A 14,479-nucleotide genomic window follows, 5' to 3' on the forward strand; every position below is an offset into this window, starting at 1 on the left:
AATTAATTGAATACCTGTATAAGCAGCCCATAGAGACAGCTTCAGCCAAACACTTAAAATTGTTTCATGTAGTAATGTTGACTGGTTTACAGTCTGCTTGTCAAACTGGGAGCAGACATCTCCCAGAGTTTTGCTGTAATTAACTTTATTTAAATGTCGTTTTAAAACAATATTCACAAAGCAATAATGTGTATGAAACAACGTGCATCAAATAAGTCAATCAGTATTCAAACAGATCCTTAAATAAACCCTGATTCCTGTGCGTTTTATCTTTGTCTGGGCTCTAACAATGACCTGGAGCTCCTTCTGCTGGACGTTAAGTGTATTACAACTACACTGAATCATTTCTGCATTTTCCTTTGATGAATCAAACTAAAACCAACAACTATTTTCCTTCGCCCCCACATCACACTTCCTTCCTTCCTTCCTAGTCTCTCTCTCTCTCTCTCTCTCTCTCTCTAAAACCCAACAACAATAAAACAACAATCCCTGAAAGAAACCTCATACTGATCGACTTTGATTTCATGCTGCAGTTAAAGCAGAAGCTTCAAACTTTTATTTAGAGCGGGAAACATAAATTAAAATCAACATTTAACAGAAAAACTGACAAACACACAGACTCCTCCGTCTGAGTTTTGGTTCAGTCACAAATGCGAGAAAAACAAATCTCTGTATCAAAGCAGCCGACTGGCTGACAAACCAGAGTGAACAGTCCTGGAGCACTTTAAGTGAAATCGTCTCTTTCTTCATGCTGCTGCTATAAAGGCTTCGCTGCTCCTTCTCGCGACAGTCTGTCGGCCTCCTCGTTGCCTCTGTAGCCGGCGTGACCTGGAATATGCATCTGGAGGAAGATGAGGAAGGAGAGGAAGAGCGAGTGAGAGAATAATTTTTCTGACCTGTAAAGTCATCTCCTCGAGACTGTGTATGGTGTTATAAACTCCAGCTGAACAGTCTTAACTTCTGCAATGTTTTATATTCTTCGTCATCTCCACTTGGGAGTTATTCATATTTTTCCCAAAGCACCAATAAGTCTGACTTGGCACTTTGAAAAACCAAACAAATGTGATTGCCTTAAACCAGCTGAAGTCCATTGTTTAAGGTAATTAAGCCCAAATGTAATGGATATACTGCTGTATTATCTTTGTTTTTTAATCCTCAACTCTGCAGTCAGACAGCAGTCTTGAGTTGAACACTTGAACACTTCCAAGTCGTAAACACGGGAATCTTTCACATCTTTACATCCCACATAACATGAACGGACTTGGCCAATTTCCCTCTGAGGGCACGCCACAAAACTTCGACTTCACTATCTCGTAGTTTATGAGTACCGTCCACCATCATTAAGTGTTCTGAAGCCTGTTACATATTCTGTATAAGGAACATGGGAAACACTGCAAAAGCAAACGAAGGACCAGTCTAAATCTTTTCGGGGCAGAATTTGTAACTTTTCACGACAAAACAAAACTGACACCCCCAGTCACTCTGAATGTAATGCCTCTAGCGCCCCTTGTGGCCATGTTTCTCGTGAGATTGATGTGCCTTTCCAAGGGGGACATTAGTAAAGTCACTGCTTCACAGCAGATGGCGCTACACTGCAAAAACAAAACCTACAATAAAACAGTACTGTACATATAGGACGACAAGCAGCACAGCATCATCTGCCAATAAGGCTAATAACGTTGCTTTTTCGTGTAAAAGGAGTAAAATAACACATTACTCTCACAGTGCCAGTGATCACATCACAGGTACTAATCCATCAGTGTTGTTTATCTTTGGCTCTTAAATCTCTTTATTGGTGTAATATTGATGGAAAAAATCCTTATGTTTGGCTGTCTTCAAGTTATGTTGAAAATATAAGAAACAGGAGCAGAATACACAAGAGGAAGCTAACAAAATAAGTTGGCCAGTATGAATTTAAAGCTGCAGGCTCAATGTTTTTTCTCTGCCAGTATATAGAAATCTGTAATTTTACAAGCAGGCTTTTCTTGAGGAGCAATTAACTGTCTAAATCATTAATTTAAGAACGTAAAAGTAAGTAATGTGGACATTTTTTAAATTTTATTTTACAGTAAGAAGCTGTTGTCTGGAATGAATGAATTCTCTGTAAGAAAGAAAGGAACTGTGCTCAGGTTGAAGTGACAGGCTGATATTTACCCAGACCACCTCCAGCTCTGCATTCAGTCTGTCCAGCTTCACAAAGTCGTCTTTGTTGGTGATCTGACCTCCAGATTTCAGCCTCCAGCCATTCAGCTTCCAGTTCTTCACCCAGCTGGTCACACCTGCAGCAAACACACCACAGACTTCAAACCCAACTCTTCAAGGTCTCCTATGGTGAAATTCAAAAACCAGGACCTGTCATGTCGGAGATGAACATGACTTTGATCAGAGTTAAAAATAGCAGGTTTCATGTTGAGAAAGCCTGACTTTGTTTTCTTTTTTAAATAATTTATATATTTTTTTGCGACCCACCGTTGATAGTAAATTTGCTGTCAGTGTAGAGAACCAGCTTCTTTATGTTCTTCTCTTTGGCTTGTTCCAGCGCTTTGCAGGCAGCCTGGTTCAACCACAAAAACAGTGAAGACAGTTAGGCCACCTGGTTACAACTACAAACACACCGTTGTATCCGTGTTGGTGCATGACAACATTTAGTTGTCAACAAGCCGTACTTTTTCAAAATAAACTTTTAAAAAATATTTATGGAATCTGCCTTTCATAAGACCTTATTGAGATAAATTTTGCAGACTCAACACATACACATACTGCTACAGTACAGTCAGCTTTGTAAATGTTTCATTTGTGACACTAGCTTCCTTTAGGACTAATAGCAAGTTTTTAAATTTTTAAGTGCAGCAGTTTAATATCAAGGGAAGCAGCAGGTTGGCTTTGAGTTCATCAAAATTTCTACATCTAGTGAAACATGTTGATGTTAAATTTAAGCCTTTATTGATGCAAATTTAGGACAGTAATGTGATTTTTTAAAGGTCTTATACTTCAAACATTGTAAGACTTTCAGGACCTGGAGACACACCGGTTTGAAACACTTATATCTCTAAAATTTAGAACATCCAGTGTGTCCAATTTGACTTCACCAAGAGTCACAGATGTGATTAAGGGCTTGCTCAGTCTAAATAAGAATACACATGACAGATCTTGGTAGGATAAATCTTGGTGGGGAGAGTGAAAAGCACCCCTCATTCCCACCACTGAGGTGCCCTTGAGCAAGGCCCTTAACCCCAACTGCTCCAGTGGAGCTGCTCAGTGGTGAGCAGATCGGACTGTGGTTGTGAGAACGTGATCAGGGCGTTCCTGAAAAAGAGAGCATTGCTCTCAGTGAAACTCCCCCTGAATAAATAAAAAAGAAATAATTCCTGCTCACTGCAGCCTCTTTTATTTTGGAACTGCAGAAGTTAACATTGTGGTTGGAATCTGGCTTTTTAAGACTGAAGCACTTGTGATGTGCTTACCTGTAATTCTGCACGCTGGTTGGTTTGTCTTCCATGCAGTCGTTCTGCAACATTTCTGCAGGAAAGCAGCGATGAATGTGACAAATGAATGGATTTATCCATTTAATTTTTATTGTGGAGATTTTGAACATGTGCAGTACTAAAGCAAAAAAATATTTAAATTAAGCTAAAATTCAGTTACAGTCTAAAGTGGTTTGTCTACAATGTGTGTGTGTGTGTGTTTTCTCACAGCGGGTGGTTGTGGCCCCAGTACACTCCGATGCCGGCTCGGGCGCCCTTTTGTCCATTGCCCGAGCAGCAACCGTCAGTGTAAACGACCACAGCATCACCTGGGCACAGGGAGAACAGCACTGAGTGACACTGAAGTGACACACAAGAGCCTGCTGGAGTTAAAGTTGTATTCAACATCCCTATTTTCTCCATTTGAACTTTTACAGAGCACAATATGTGTCAACTAGCAGCTAAAAATAAAAAAATGCATATATTTTAATTCAAGTTGGACAAAGAACTGAGTAAAAGCTCCGTGTCACAATTTATTTTTCACATTTATCTCATTTCCACAGACGTTTGACCATCTTACCCATGTATGTGAATCCATCACTGCTTTCTGAAGACGAGCTTTCTGACAGTTTGACTCGTTTGGGATGGGACTCCGCCTCCTCGACTGAGTGGCATCTCTTCTTACCAATAGGGATGTACTCCAGAGGCTCCGGGCCTCTTTTGGGAAGCAGAGCGACGGCCGACTCCACAATCTGAGCCACTGAAAACACATTGATATTTTTTGCAACTTAAAGAAATGGTTTGCAAAATGTCGTTTTAGAGTTTGTACCCGTCTTTTTTTGATTGTATGGAGTTATTTGGCTCTGATCCAGAACCGTACACTATGTATCAAGGTCCTGCATGGCTATCTCCCAGAACTTGGACATTTCAGTCACAGATCTGCTCATACATTTTTTTTAATGAAAGTATAAAGCTTGCCCGATGGTAGGAAATCTTCTTAGCGACCTATAAGCTGGGAAAAAAATGACAACAAGCAGGTGTAAATTAATATAACACATGGTCCTGGATCAGGGCTAGGAGGGACCGAGTCAAGTGTCTTCCCTAAAGAGGATCAAGCTGAACATATGCCTGTTGATGCATTAACTTGCTACTGGGAACAAAACTACGCCCTTTTAAATGATTGGATGTTCTCAGATCATTTACAACCTCTAGCATAAGTTGTTTTTGGGGGGGTTGTGTAGAAGAAAAGGGTCATGTTGATCTGAACCAGCTTACCTTTCTTCACCTCTGGAGCTGCAGAAAGTTCGACTCCTCTGAAAAATGCCCAGGCATCTTTCTCTGATGCAAACTTCTTGAAAGAGGCGGATGGAAATTTTTCCACCTGGCTTTTACATTCATCCCTAAATCACAGTGAAAAACAGATTATCAACGATTTGTTCAAGAAATCTGAACAGGAAGGATCATACATATATTCTCTACTTGGTAGTTTCTTCTTCACATGCATACTGAGCTGAACATTATTCTGGATTAGGGCAGATTTTGCGGTGGGATCAGTCATGTCTTAACTACAGAAAATACGCAGTTCCACACCTTTAAAACTCCTTATTCAGCACATTATCCTATTTTGTCTTTAAAATAGTAAATTTCTTCCAATGAAAAACCCACATGCTCAAATTGAGTTTGGTGCACCAAATCCCAATTAAGAATTGTACGTCTTTAGATGTGGTTAACGCTGCAGCACCGCCCACGACTGGGTGTGTTTTGATGGAGAAAAATGAATTATCATTAAAATTAGCGGTTGCTCGTGCATTGCTTCTAAGCCGAATTGAAGAATGGGTTGTTGTGATTACAAAATACTTTAAAATTATCTTCTAACTGGTGTGTTGCTTTGCCGAAGATCGAGGAGAAATTAAACCAGCAGATATCGGAATTTAATTTGGCATGCACCCCCCTCTCACTAAACGAAATACTTTTGAGTTTGGTTTACTTGTGTTGACATTAACATGTAAACAGTCTCACCATGAACTGTAGACTCCTGGTTTGAATCCTTTCTTCACTGCGTAGAAAAACTTGCCCTTCGCCATGTCGTCGGCGGCACTGCAAACGGTCCTGCGTGCTACTCTGAAAAGACCAGTCAGTCTAAACATCACTGTTCGCCAAGGAACTGCAGGTAAACGGAAGTGGCTAACATCGTGATGTCAACTCAAACACAATAAAGTACCATTAAACCTGACTGGTCAATGCGTGTTTTGCTTTTGAAAATCTAAAAATATGGGGCAAATTTAGCCGCACGACATAAGTATACAGCCAGTAAAGGATGTCGTGGCTAGTAACAGTTACCGTTACTAGCTAGCTAGTTTGCTTGCTCTGAAGAGAAACATATACGCCAAAAAGTATTCCTAATAAATATGACAACAGTTTAACCTCTGCTGTAGCTTTCTAAGTCCGGAATTAAGCGTTTGTTTAACATATGTAACGTGCTACAACAAAGAAATGACAAAAAAAAAAAAAAAAACAACAACCCACAAATAATGTTGACAATTTCCACCAATTCACTTCCATCTGTGTTCTCACAAAACTCTCGCGATGTTCTTATCGCTCCAAGCGTGGACCATGCGCGGACTCCAATAACTCTCGCGATAGCAGCATGGGTCACCCGCGTCGGATTAATACAACTCTCGCGATGTTCCGGCCTCTTCCTTGGCCGTCGTTGACAGAGGTTAGTCGTGCTATTTTTCACTGGACTGTTATTTCTATTCCAAAATGTGCTTTAATGTTGTTTAATGTTTGAGTTTGCCCACCGTAACGTATCTTAAGTCTCTGATACCTTAGATTATGTGGTTTGCGGTGACGGATGGCTGTTTTATATCACAAAATAATGCGTAATAAAGCGATGCTCTGGTGAATGGGTTCTTGTAACAGGGAGTAGTTAGCAGGCCGTGCATGTGTTCAGATAGCAGCTACAGCAGCGACTTGAGAAAGTGGTAGACTGAATACGTGAAGCTTTGTGTAGGAGTCGTTTTATGTGAAATAAATAAAGTAGTAACTAGTACTGGTGTTTGCCACATAAAACTCCCCAGCTAAATTGTAGCAGAGATAAATGACAGCCGGCTAATTTATTTTAGCTAGCTAACGTTCCCTCTAACCTAGCTTTAACTTATTCTCGCTAACTTGCATTTAGTCTTTAGGGGCTGAGAGTATAGTTTATTTATTTTGTGGCTGTAGGTTTGTGTTGTCTTTTAATGTAGTATTTTTCTTCCAACACTGTTTTCTATATCGGCTATCCTTGTTGGTTAGCATTGAGCTGGTTTGCCTTTAGCCTGCCGCTGTTCATGCTGGTTTGAAGCAGCGCTTCCAGGATTCATGTCAAGTGTGTTAAGACATACCATGCTACCTGTGTCTATATAACCCGCATGTGTTTATTTCTGTTCGCAGAGACATAGGCCATGTTCAGTACCAGCGCCAAAATAGTGAAGCCTAATGGCGAAAAGCCAGACGAGTTTGAGTCTGGGATCTCTCAGGTAAGAGGACCAGGTTAAAATCATATGTTTGCTTCATTGTAATTTTTGTCAAGCTGCCTGCAGAGTGTGACTGCTCATCCTAAAATAATCGTTTGTGGTACATCGAGAATCAAGAGATTTTGAAATAAATCACTGTAAAAGTCAGTCACATTGACTTGTATTATCAGAAGTACTAAACGCCACATAACTATTTCGCTTCCCTTACTAATGAAGTCAGTCTTAACCAAATCCAGTATGTAATTTAAAATGTGATGTAAATAAAGTGTGTTTATAGACACACAATTTAAATACAACTGGAGTTTTAAACATGTCAAGATGGGGTTTGAAGTTGAACGCTGGAGGGAAACTGTGAAATGTCTGTGTACATGAATGAAGGGGGAAAATGACTTAATAAATAAATGTCTAATCAGACAATATAATTGTTAGTTAAGCTATTGCAGCGCATGTAAATGTGTCAGGGATTTGTGTGGAAAATACAGGTGTTCCACATTTAGATTTTACTTGTCTCCCTGCAGGCTCTGCTCGAGCTGGAGATGAACTCTGACCTGAAGGCTCAGCTGAGAGAGCTGAACATCACTGCAGCAAAGGTAGGAAGTTTACAGGAGTCTTAATGCTGGAGCATTTCCACTCAACCCCATCTCTTCTTTCTACGTTATATTAATTTAAGTTCTTAAAGAGCTGAAACCACATCCTAACCACATTCCTAGGCCCATTTCTTTTTTTTTTTTAAACCTGGGTTGAGAAGCTACCTCTTGAATTAAAAATGTCGATCTGACGTGGACATCCAGCGAGTTGCTCTCCTGGCTCTGTCCTGGTGGCGTATGGGAGCGTAGCTTTCGAGCTGAGACGTACAGTCCCGTTCCACATCGTCGGAGACAAAGCTCTGTCCCCGGCTGCTGGTCGGTGAGGACGGGCGTCCTGCATATTCCTACATCTTCCCAGAGTCCTTTGGGGCCGTTACTGGGGAGCTAAACCATGCAGTGCACATTATTTTTACATCAGGGCTTGACTGATATGGGTGGTAAACATTTTTCTGTAGTTATCTAAGCAAAGTGAAATTGTCAACAAAATTGTCAACAGTAAAACAGTAGCTTTTAAATCCTGAAATCCACCAGACTTTCTTCACTTGTTTTCCAGCCAACATACATTTAGGACTCTTAAGTGATGGTTGGTTTCTCACAGAGACGACTGACCTAAGCAGACAAACATTCGCAGGCATTTGCTTAGTGTTTGTAATAAGCAGGGATGTTAATATGTCACATTAAATCTGTTTTTGTTTGTAGGAAATCGAGGTTGGTGGCAGCAGGAAAGCCATCATCATCTTTGTTCCCGTTCCTCAGCTGAAGTCCTTCCAGAAGATTCAGGTGCGTCTGGTGAGGGAGCTGGAGAAGAAGTTCAGCGGGAAGCACGTGGTCTTCATTGCACAGGTGAGGATGATGATGATGAAGTCTGCCTCAGCTCCACACACCTGGATAGGTACTGCGGGGTTGTGGCAGGATCTTGCCCAGTCCACATGTGTTTTATGGACTACGTGAAGGCTGATGATCTTCCTGAGGGTGTGCTGTGGGGACTGCGGGGGGAAATAAGGACATTTTGGATGCAGGGGCCATTTCAACTTGTATAACTGCGTCCATAGTGGAGCCTTCTCTGGTGTTTACTACAGGTTCACAACTTATCAGGATAGTACAGATTTATTTTATTTGTACTTTTTTTTATTTTTTTTATTTTATATATACAGTTGTTGATGTTCCAACAACTTATGTCAGAAAATCAGAGCGGTCTGTTATTGATACAGCGGGGTCATGCCATTTTGTCAAGGGCTGGGTCACTTTTCTTTTGAGAAAATCTTGCACATTGTTACTGATGAGTACTGATGCGCCATCTTAAAAGTTTGTAAATCTTACTAATGCTCATAAACCCATTGAATTGTCCAGAATTATCTCAAAAGGATTGTTAACCAAGATTTAAACTGAGATCCTAAACATTTTGGAGATTCATGGATTGTCACCACATGCAGCAGTCAGATTTGATGTTTTATTTGACTTACAATAACAACTTGCAAGATAAAATTATCTGGTACAAATAAGGGTAATAATAATAATAATAACCCTCCGCCAGAACCTGTGACAAGAAGGATGAGGGGGGGGATGATGTGAAATGCGCCTGTCTTTTGTCTCTTGTCTGTGTTGTTGTCCGACGTGGACATCCAGCGAGTTGCTCTCCTGGCTCTGTCCTGGTGGCGTATGGGAGCGTAGCTTTCGAGCTGAGACGTACAGTCCCGTTCCACATCGTCGGAGACAAAGCTCTGTCCCCGGCTGCTGGTCGGTGAGGACGGGCGTCCTGCATATTCCTACATCTTCCCAGAGTCCTTTGGGGCCGTTACTGGGGAGCTAAACCATGCAGTGCACATTATTTTTACATCAGGGCTTGACTGATAATGGGCATTTAATGTCAGATATTGATGATTTATTGGTAAAGTTCATAATAGTTTGAAAGTAGACCTTTTTTTATAACAGAAAATTATCATGTTCTTGTGTCCAACTATTAAGACTACATTTTCTACTGAAATATTGTCAGCAGTTTTTTTTTAATGCAGAAAGAGACAAGTTTTTGACTCGGAAGCTGTCGAGTAAATCGAGGAGAACATGAATATTTGCTGGTTATATCCGGCATTGAACCTGAATATCAGTCTGAGCCTGATTCAGTTGGTTAATTTTTCTTTTTTCCTCCTTTTTAAATATTTAGAGTTTTAAAACTGTTTTTTAAATGTTTGTGAATCCTGACTGGAGATTAATCAGACGATGTTTTTGCTTTTCAGAGGAGAATTCTGCCCAAACCCACCAGGAAAAGCCGCACAAAGAATAAGCAGAAGCGTCCCAGGAGGTGAGTGGAAATTCTCAGTTTGATGTCATAAACGCTGAGATTTATTCTTGATCGTATCCTTACCTTGTTCTAAAAGTTATTTTATAGTAATTTTAAATAAAGCCCTTAGAGGCAGTTTTATGATTTTGGGATATAAAAATTAAATTGACTTTATTTGAATGGGGCATTTTTGCAAAAAAAAAAAAAAAAATTAAAAATTTAATAGGCCAGGCACATTAATGGATCAAGAAAATAGTCAGCAAATTAATTGATAATTAAAACAATAGTCAGTTGTAACTCTGGTAATACAAATTTATAGTATATTTTGCATCAATGCATGAAGTCGCTTGATTTGTCAGGAATTAAATTCGCTGGAATACTGGCATCACAGTGTATTGCTATCACTATATAAACTGTCATAGCTGTTATCCATGTGGCCATCCCAAATGAAGAGCGACTAAATCTCCATGTTTCAGTGATTCTCACTTTTTTGTGTGTGTGTAAAACCTTGAAAAGCACAAGTCACCTCCAAAGAATAGTTTAAGCTGCAACTAATAGTTGTTTTCATTATTGATTTTAATCTGCTGATTTATTTTCTCGATTGATTATTTGGTCTATAACGTATCAGGAAATAGTGCAAAATGCCCGTTAAAATTGCCTAAACCCCAAGGTGAAGTCTTCAACAGTCCAAATCATCACGGGACAAAGAAAATCTGCAAATCCTCAACTTAGAAGCTGGAACCAGAGAATGTTTCGTATTTTTTCTTTAAAAAAAAAAAGACTTAAACTGATTAATCGATTCTTAAATTAGTTGCTGATATAATTTTCAGTTGATCAACTAATCGTTCCAGCTCTGAACATAACCACCTGGGTATTCGGTCAAAAATAGCTTTTATTTTGTCAGTGTCACCCAGGCCTACCTGACGCTACAGAAGCTCATTTCCAATGTTTTTAGAAAAGTCTGAAAATCTTATTTGACTATTGAACCCCTGTGAAGTTCTGTAGCAGTTTGAACATTGTAGTATTAGGAAAAGGTTTTCTTCATCTTTTAAAATTGCTGAAACTGATAATCGGCTGACAAAATGAATCTGACAGTTGTGGTGATGATCGTGTGAATTATAAACCCAGTTGTAGTCCGACGTGGACATCCAGCGAGTTGCTCTCCTGGCTCTGTCCTGGTGGCGTATGGGAGCGTAGCTTTCGAGCTGAGACGTACAGTCCCGTTCCACATCGTCGGAGACAAAGCTCTGTCCCCGGCTGCTGGTCGGTGAGGACGGGCGTCCTGCATATTCCTACATCTTCCCAGAGTCCTTTGGGGCCGTTACTGGGGAGCTAAACCATGCAGTGCACAACATGTTTTATACAAGATTTATTATGAGTTGGAAACTACACTGCAAATACAATGTCTTTATATTTCTATTTTAGTAGCATAATGAAATGGAAACATGCTGCAATGAACATCACTTCGTTGCAGCAAAATGAGTCAAACCTTTAAATTAAGCTGTCATTAATTTCCACAATCGTTGGGCATTTATCTCCATTTTCAGACACTTAATAGACTCATCACAATTTCCCAAACCCGAAGGTGGCGTCTAATTGCTCGTTTGGTCCGTCCAACAGTCGAAAACTCTTAAGATATTTAATTTTAAATGAAATAAAGCTGGGAAAAGCAGCAAATCACATTTTAGAAGATGCAACTAGGGAATATTTGGCATTTTTTGCTAGATAAATGACTCAAAACGATTCATCCAAATATCTGCAGATTAATTTTATGTTTATCAACTTATCAATTAATTGACTAATTGTTTCAGCTCTAGTTATGTCAGCACAGACCTCTGAATGCATGAATGTTTGGTATTCATGGGGTTTCTTTGACTGCTCCCTCCAGCCGTACTCTGACAGCAGTCCACGACGCCATCTTGGAGGACCTGGTGTTCCCCAGCGAGATTGTGGGTAAGCGGATCAGAGTCAAACTGGACAGCAGCAGGCTCATCAAGGTCCATCTGGACAAGGCCCAGCAGAACAACGTGGAACACAAAGTAAGTTAATAAAAACAAGTGGGGTAGATTTGTCCGTTTGTTTAAAATAAAATGATCAGGGCTGCAGCTATTTTCTGATAGATTAATCATTTGGTCTGTAAAACATCAGAAAATTGTGGGGAAATACCACAATATCCGAAAGCTAAGGTGACATGTTGAAATGTCTTGTTTTGTCTGACCAACAGTCAAAAACCCCAAAACATTCAATTTACTATAAAGCAAGACCAAGAAAAGCAGCACATTTGAAAACCTGGAAGCATCAAATATTTTGCATTTTTGCTTAAAATTATTTATCATAATATTTGCTGATTCATTTTGTTTTTCGATTGACCAATAAATTGACTTAATAGTTATGGCCAAACATGTGATGTGCAGTAATAGAAAGTGTCATTATGTTTTGGGTCAACTGTCAAATATCAATCTTGGATCAATTAATTAAACTCCGACGTGGACATCCAGCGAGTTGCTCTCCTGGCTCTGTCCTGGTGGCGTATGGGAGCGTAGCTTTCGAGCTGAGACGTACAGTCCCGTTCCACATCGTCGGAGACAAAGCTCTGTCCCCGGCTGCTGGTCGGTGAGGACGGGCGTCCTGCATATTCCTACATCTTCCCAGAGTCCTTTGGGGCCGTTACTGGGGAGCTAAACCATGCAGTGCACATGTGTTCACCTCAGTGACGATCTACATCTCACTGATGGTGCATTTTTTTTAAACAACAAAAAAAAATGTTAAGGTGTAACTGGGGTTCAGCTGATTGCTGCACTAGAAGACTTCACTCAGTGTCCACTTTATTAGGTACACCTGTACAGTCCAATGCAACTGTTCGGCCATAAAGTCGACTTTTATGATGCCGATAATGTTCCGTTTTTGTTGCTGCTGTCAGATGTGTTAATTCAATCATGTTTTAGCGTAGCGAGGTCATAGTTAGTGATGTAATGGACTGCATTATATGTAGAGGTGTTTCTAAAAAAATAAGTAACTTTGTCCTTTTTATATAAAACACCTGAATATAATGCAGTCCAGTACCACACCACATCTAACTATGACCTCAGTAAGAAACATATAATTGGATTTAGACACTTCTGACAGTGTCAACAAGGATTGATCGTTGTGAGCTTCTTAAAGATGGATGTTATGGCCGGGCTGTTGTGCTAGGTTGCATTAGATTGTGCAGGTGTCCTAATGAAGTGGCCACTGAGTGTAGATAACAGTTAATGTGTTTGTCACTTTATATTAGTGCTGAATTTAATCAGTCCCAACAGAAAAGTAATCAATGAATTGTCATTTTTGAATTAAAAAGCAGAACATTTGCTGCTTTCAGCTTCTCAAATGTGAAAGTTATTGTTTTTCATAATATTACAAAGTGGCTTTTTTTTTTTGGGTGTTTTTCTAAGTTGTCAGAAAAAATAAATAGAACAGGAAATGAAGTGAGTAAATCAGGAATGATCAGTAGAACATGTTAAATATTTAGCTGCTTTGATTTGGAGAAAAGCTCAGTATTTCTAATGAGGTCAGTCAAATGTAACTGATATTGCAGCTAACGTGTTGCCTGTTGTCTTCCAGGTGGAAACCTTCTCTGGTGTCTACAAGAAGCTCACAGGCAAAGACGTCGTGTTCGAATTCCCAGAATTCCAGCTGTAAATGCAGATGACAAAATAAATTTGTTTACTGTTAATATTGGTGGTGGTTAGTCGTTTTTGTCTTTCCTGTGATTGATCCTGAACAGCTGGTGTGGTCACAGGCACTAGGGTTCCTTTTTGAGGAGTGTTTGCCCTGTTTTTTAATTTTTTTTATTAACATGTCTAAAAGTCATGTACATGGTTTCAATAGTTCTGGTCCAGCTGCAGGACCTCAGCCTTTCTTTATGCCCTTAGATGGGATTTTGCTTTAGTATTTCCTCTGGCGCCACCCTCAGGCCAATGTGTTTATCCCACTAGTGTGTAATATTTGTTGCCTCACAGGGTTGATAAAAGTTTTGATTTTGTTTTAACAATTTGTTTCTAAAGTAAAATAATGAGCTCTATACATGAAAGTACAACACCAATGTTCACAGGAATGTGGTCTGACACAAACCAGCATGCAAGCCAAGACATCAAAGCCAGGTAAACAATTTTGAAAATATTTTAATACACAAAACTTTACATATAAACTAAATGGAATGACAAACTGCAGTGATAATTTTATTTGGGAAATGCACATTTAGAAATGCTTAAATGAGCAAAGGAGCCAGAACCAGCTTGTTTACGCCTCAAGTGGGAATTGGACCATCAGCCGTGGCAGTGTTAGTGCCTTGCACTCATCTCCCACAGTCCAGTTATGAGACACTTGAAGAATTAAGTGTGAGATAATATCCAAACATATACATCATCTGCACTGAACCAACATTTTCCAACAAATGTTTTTGTCAGTGGATAAATCTGAAAAACAGTCTGTACATTTACTCAAGTACTGTACTTAAGCGTAAATTTGAGGTACTTGAGTATTTCCATTTCAAGCAACTTTATACTTTTACTCCACCACATCTCAGAGGCAAGTTTTGTACTTTTTACTCCGCTGCATTTGTCTGACAGCTTTAGTACCTTTTCAGATTAGTCT

The 14,479-nt window shown here is 39.7% G+C and overlaps 2 protein-coding genes and 4 non-coding genes across 7 annotated transcripts; 5 read left to right on the top strand and 1 right to left on the bottom strand.

Annotated features, from left to right (window-relative positions):
- Window positions 1-515: 515 nt before the first annotated feature.
- rnaseh1 (ribonuclease H1) lies at window positions 516-6,047 on the bottom strand. 2 transcript variants are annotated; one of them, XM_044169204.1, is made up of 9 exons: window positions 5,991-6,047; window positions 5,484-5,585; window positions 4,740-4,864; window positions 4,045-4,224; window positions 3,694-3,793; window positions 3,465-3,519; window positions 2,470-2,554; window positions 2,155-2,279; window positions 516-841 (listed from the first exon to the last, which is right to left on the bottom strand). In XM_044169204.1, exons 2-9 carry the CDS (start codon window positions 5,546-5,548, stop codon window positions 758-760), a joined length of 819 nt encoding a protein of 272 aa, XP_044025139.1. In that variant the 5' UTR covers window positions 5,549-5,585; window positions 5,991-6,047; the 3' UTR covers window positions 516-757. The 2 variants fall into 2 exon arrangements, with proteins under 2 accessions (XP_044025139.1, XP_044025138.1); XM_044169203.1 differs by having other exon boundaries at window positions 5,484-6,047.
- A 64-nt stretch (window positions 6,048-6,111) lies between these two features.
- rps7 (ribosomal protein S7) lies at window positions 6,112-13,559 on the top strand. The gene is made up of 7 exons (XM_044169221.1): window positions 6,112-6,183; window positions 6,900-6,985; window positions 7,501-7,572; window positions 8,269-8,412; window positions 9,804-9,868; window positions 11,736-11,886; window positions 13,448-13,559. Exons 2-7 carry the CDS (start codon window positions 6,911-6,913, stop codon window positions 13,523-13,525), a joined length of 585 nt encoding a protein of 194 aa, XP_044025156.1. The 5' UTR covers window positions 6,112-6,183; window positions 6,900-6,910; the 3' UTR covers window positions 13,526-13,559.
- Window positions 7,757-7,975, top strand: LOC122863721. Its single transcript, XR_006375070.1, has one exon. It is a non-coding gene; the product is annotated as a small nucleolar RNA SNORA73 family (small nucleolar RNA).
- LOC122863720 lies at window positions 9,179-9,397 on the top strand. The gene has a single exon (XR_006375069.1). It is a non-coding gene; the product is annotated as a small nucleolar RNA SNORA73 family (small nucleolar RNA).
- Window positions 10,983-11,201, top strand: LOC122863732. Its single transcript, XR_006375081.1, has one exon. It is a non-coding gene; the product is annotated as a small nucleolar RNA SNORA73 family (small nucleolar RNA).
- LOC122863731 lies at window positions 12,329-12,547 on the top strand. The gene has a single exon (XR_006375080.1). It is a non-coding gene; the product is annotated as a small nucleolar RNA SNORA73 family (small nucleolar RNA).
- Window positions 13,560-14,479: the final 920 nt, after the last annotated feature.

Source organism: Siniperca chuatsi, linkage group LG16 (assembly GCF_020085105.1).
Source record: "Siniperca chuatsi isolate FFG_IHB_CAS linkage group LG16, ASM2008510v1, whole genome shotgun sequence".
In the NCBI taxonomy this organism is placed as follows: Eukaryota; Metazoa; Chordata; class Actinopteri; order Centrarchiformes; family Sinipercidae; genus Siniperca; species Siniperca chuatsi.

What these genes read in the sequence shown, in the direction of transcription:
- rnaseh1 (XM_044169203.1), bottom strand. Translation starts at nt 5,611, where the DNA reads ATGTTTAGACTGACTGGTCTTTTCAGAGTAGCACGCAGGACCGTTTGC. An exon ending in ACCAGCGTGCAGAATTACAG is followed by an intron (nt 2,555 to 3,464) that starts GTAAGCACATCA and finishes TGGTTGAACCAG; the next exon opens with GCTGCCTGCAAAGCGCTGGA. An exon ending in CAGCAAATTTACTATCAACG is followed by an intron (nt 2,280 to 2,469) that starts GTGGGTCGCAAA and finishes TGTTTGCTGCAG; the next exon opens with GTGTGACCAGCTGGGTGAAG.
- rps7 (XM_044169221.1), top strand. Translation starts at nt 6,911, where the DNA reads ATGTTCAGTACCAGCGCCAAAATAGTGAAGCCTAATGGCGAAAAGCCA. An exon ending in TGAACATCACTGCAGCAAAG is followed by an intron (nt 7,573 to 8,268) that starts GTAGGAAGTTTA and finishes TTTTGTTTGTAG; the next exon opens with GAAATCGAGGTTGGTGGCAG. An exon ending in ACGTGGTCTTCATTGCACAG is followed by an intron (nt 8,413 to 9,803) that starts GTGAGGATGATG and finishes TTTGCTTTTCAG; the next exon opens with AGGAGAATTCTGCCCAAACC.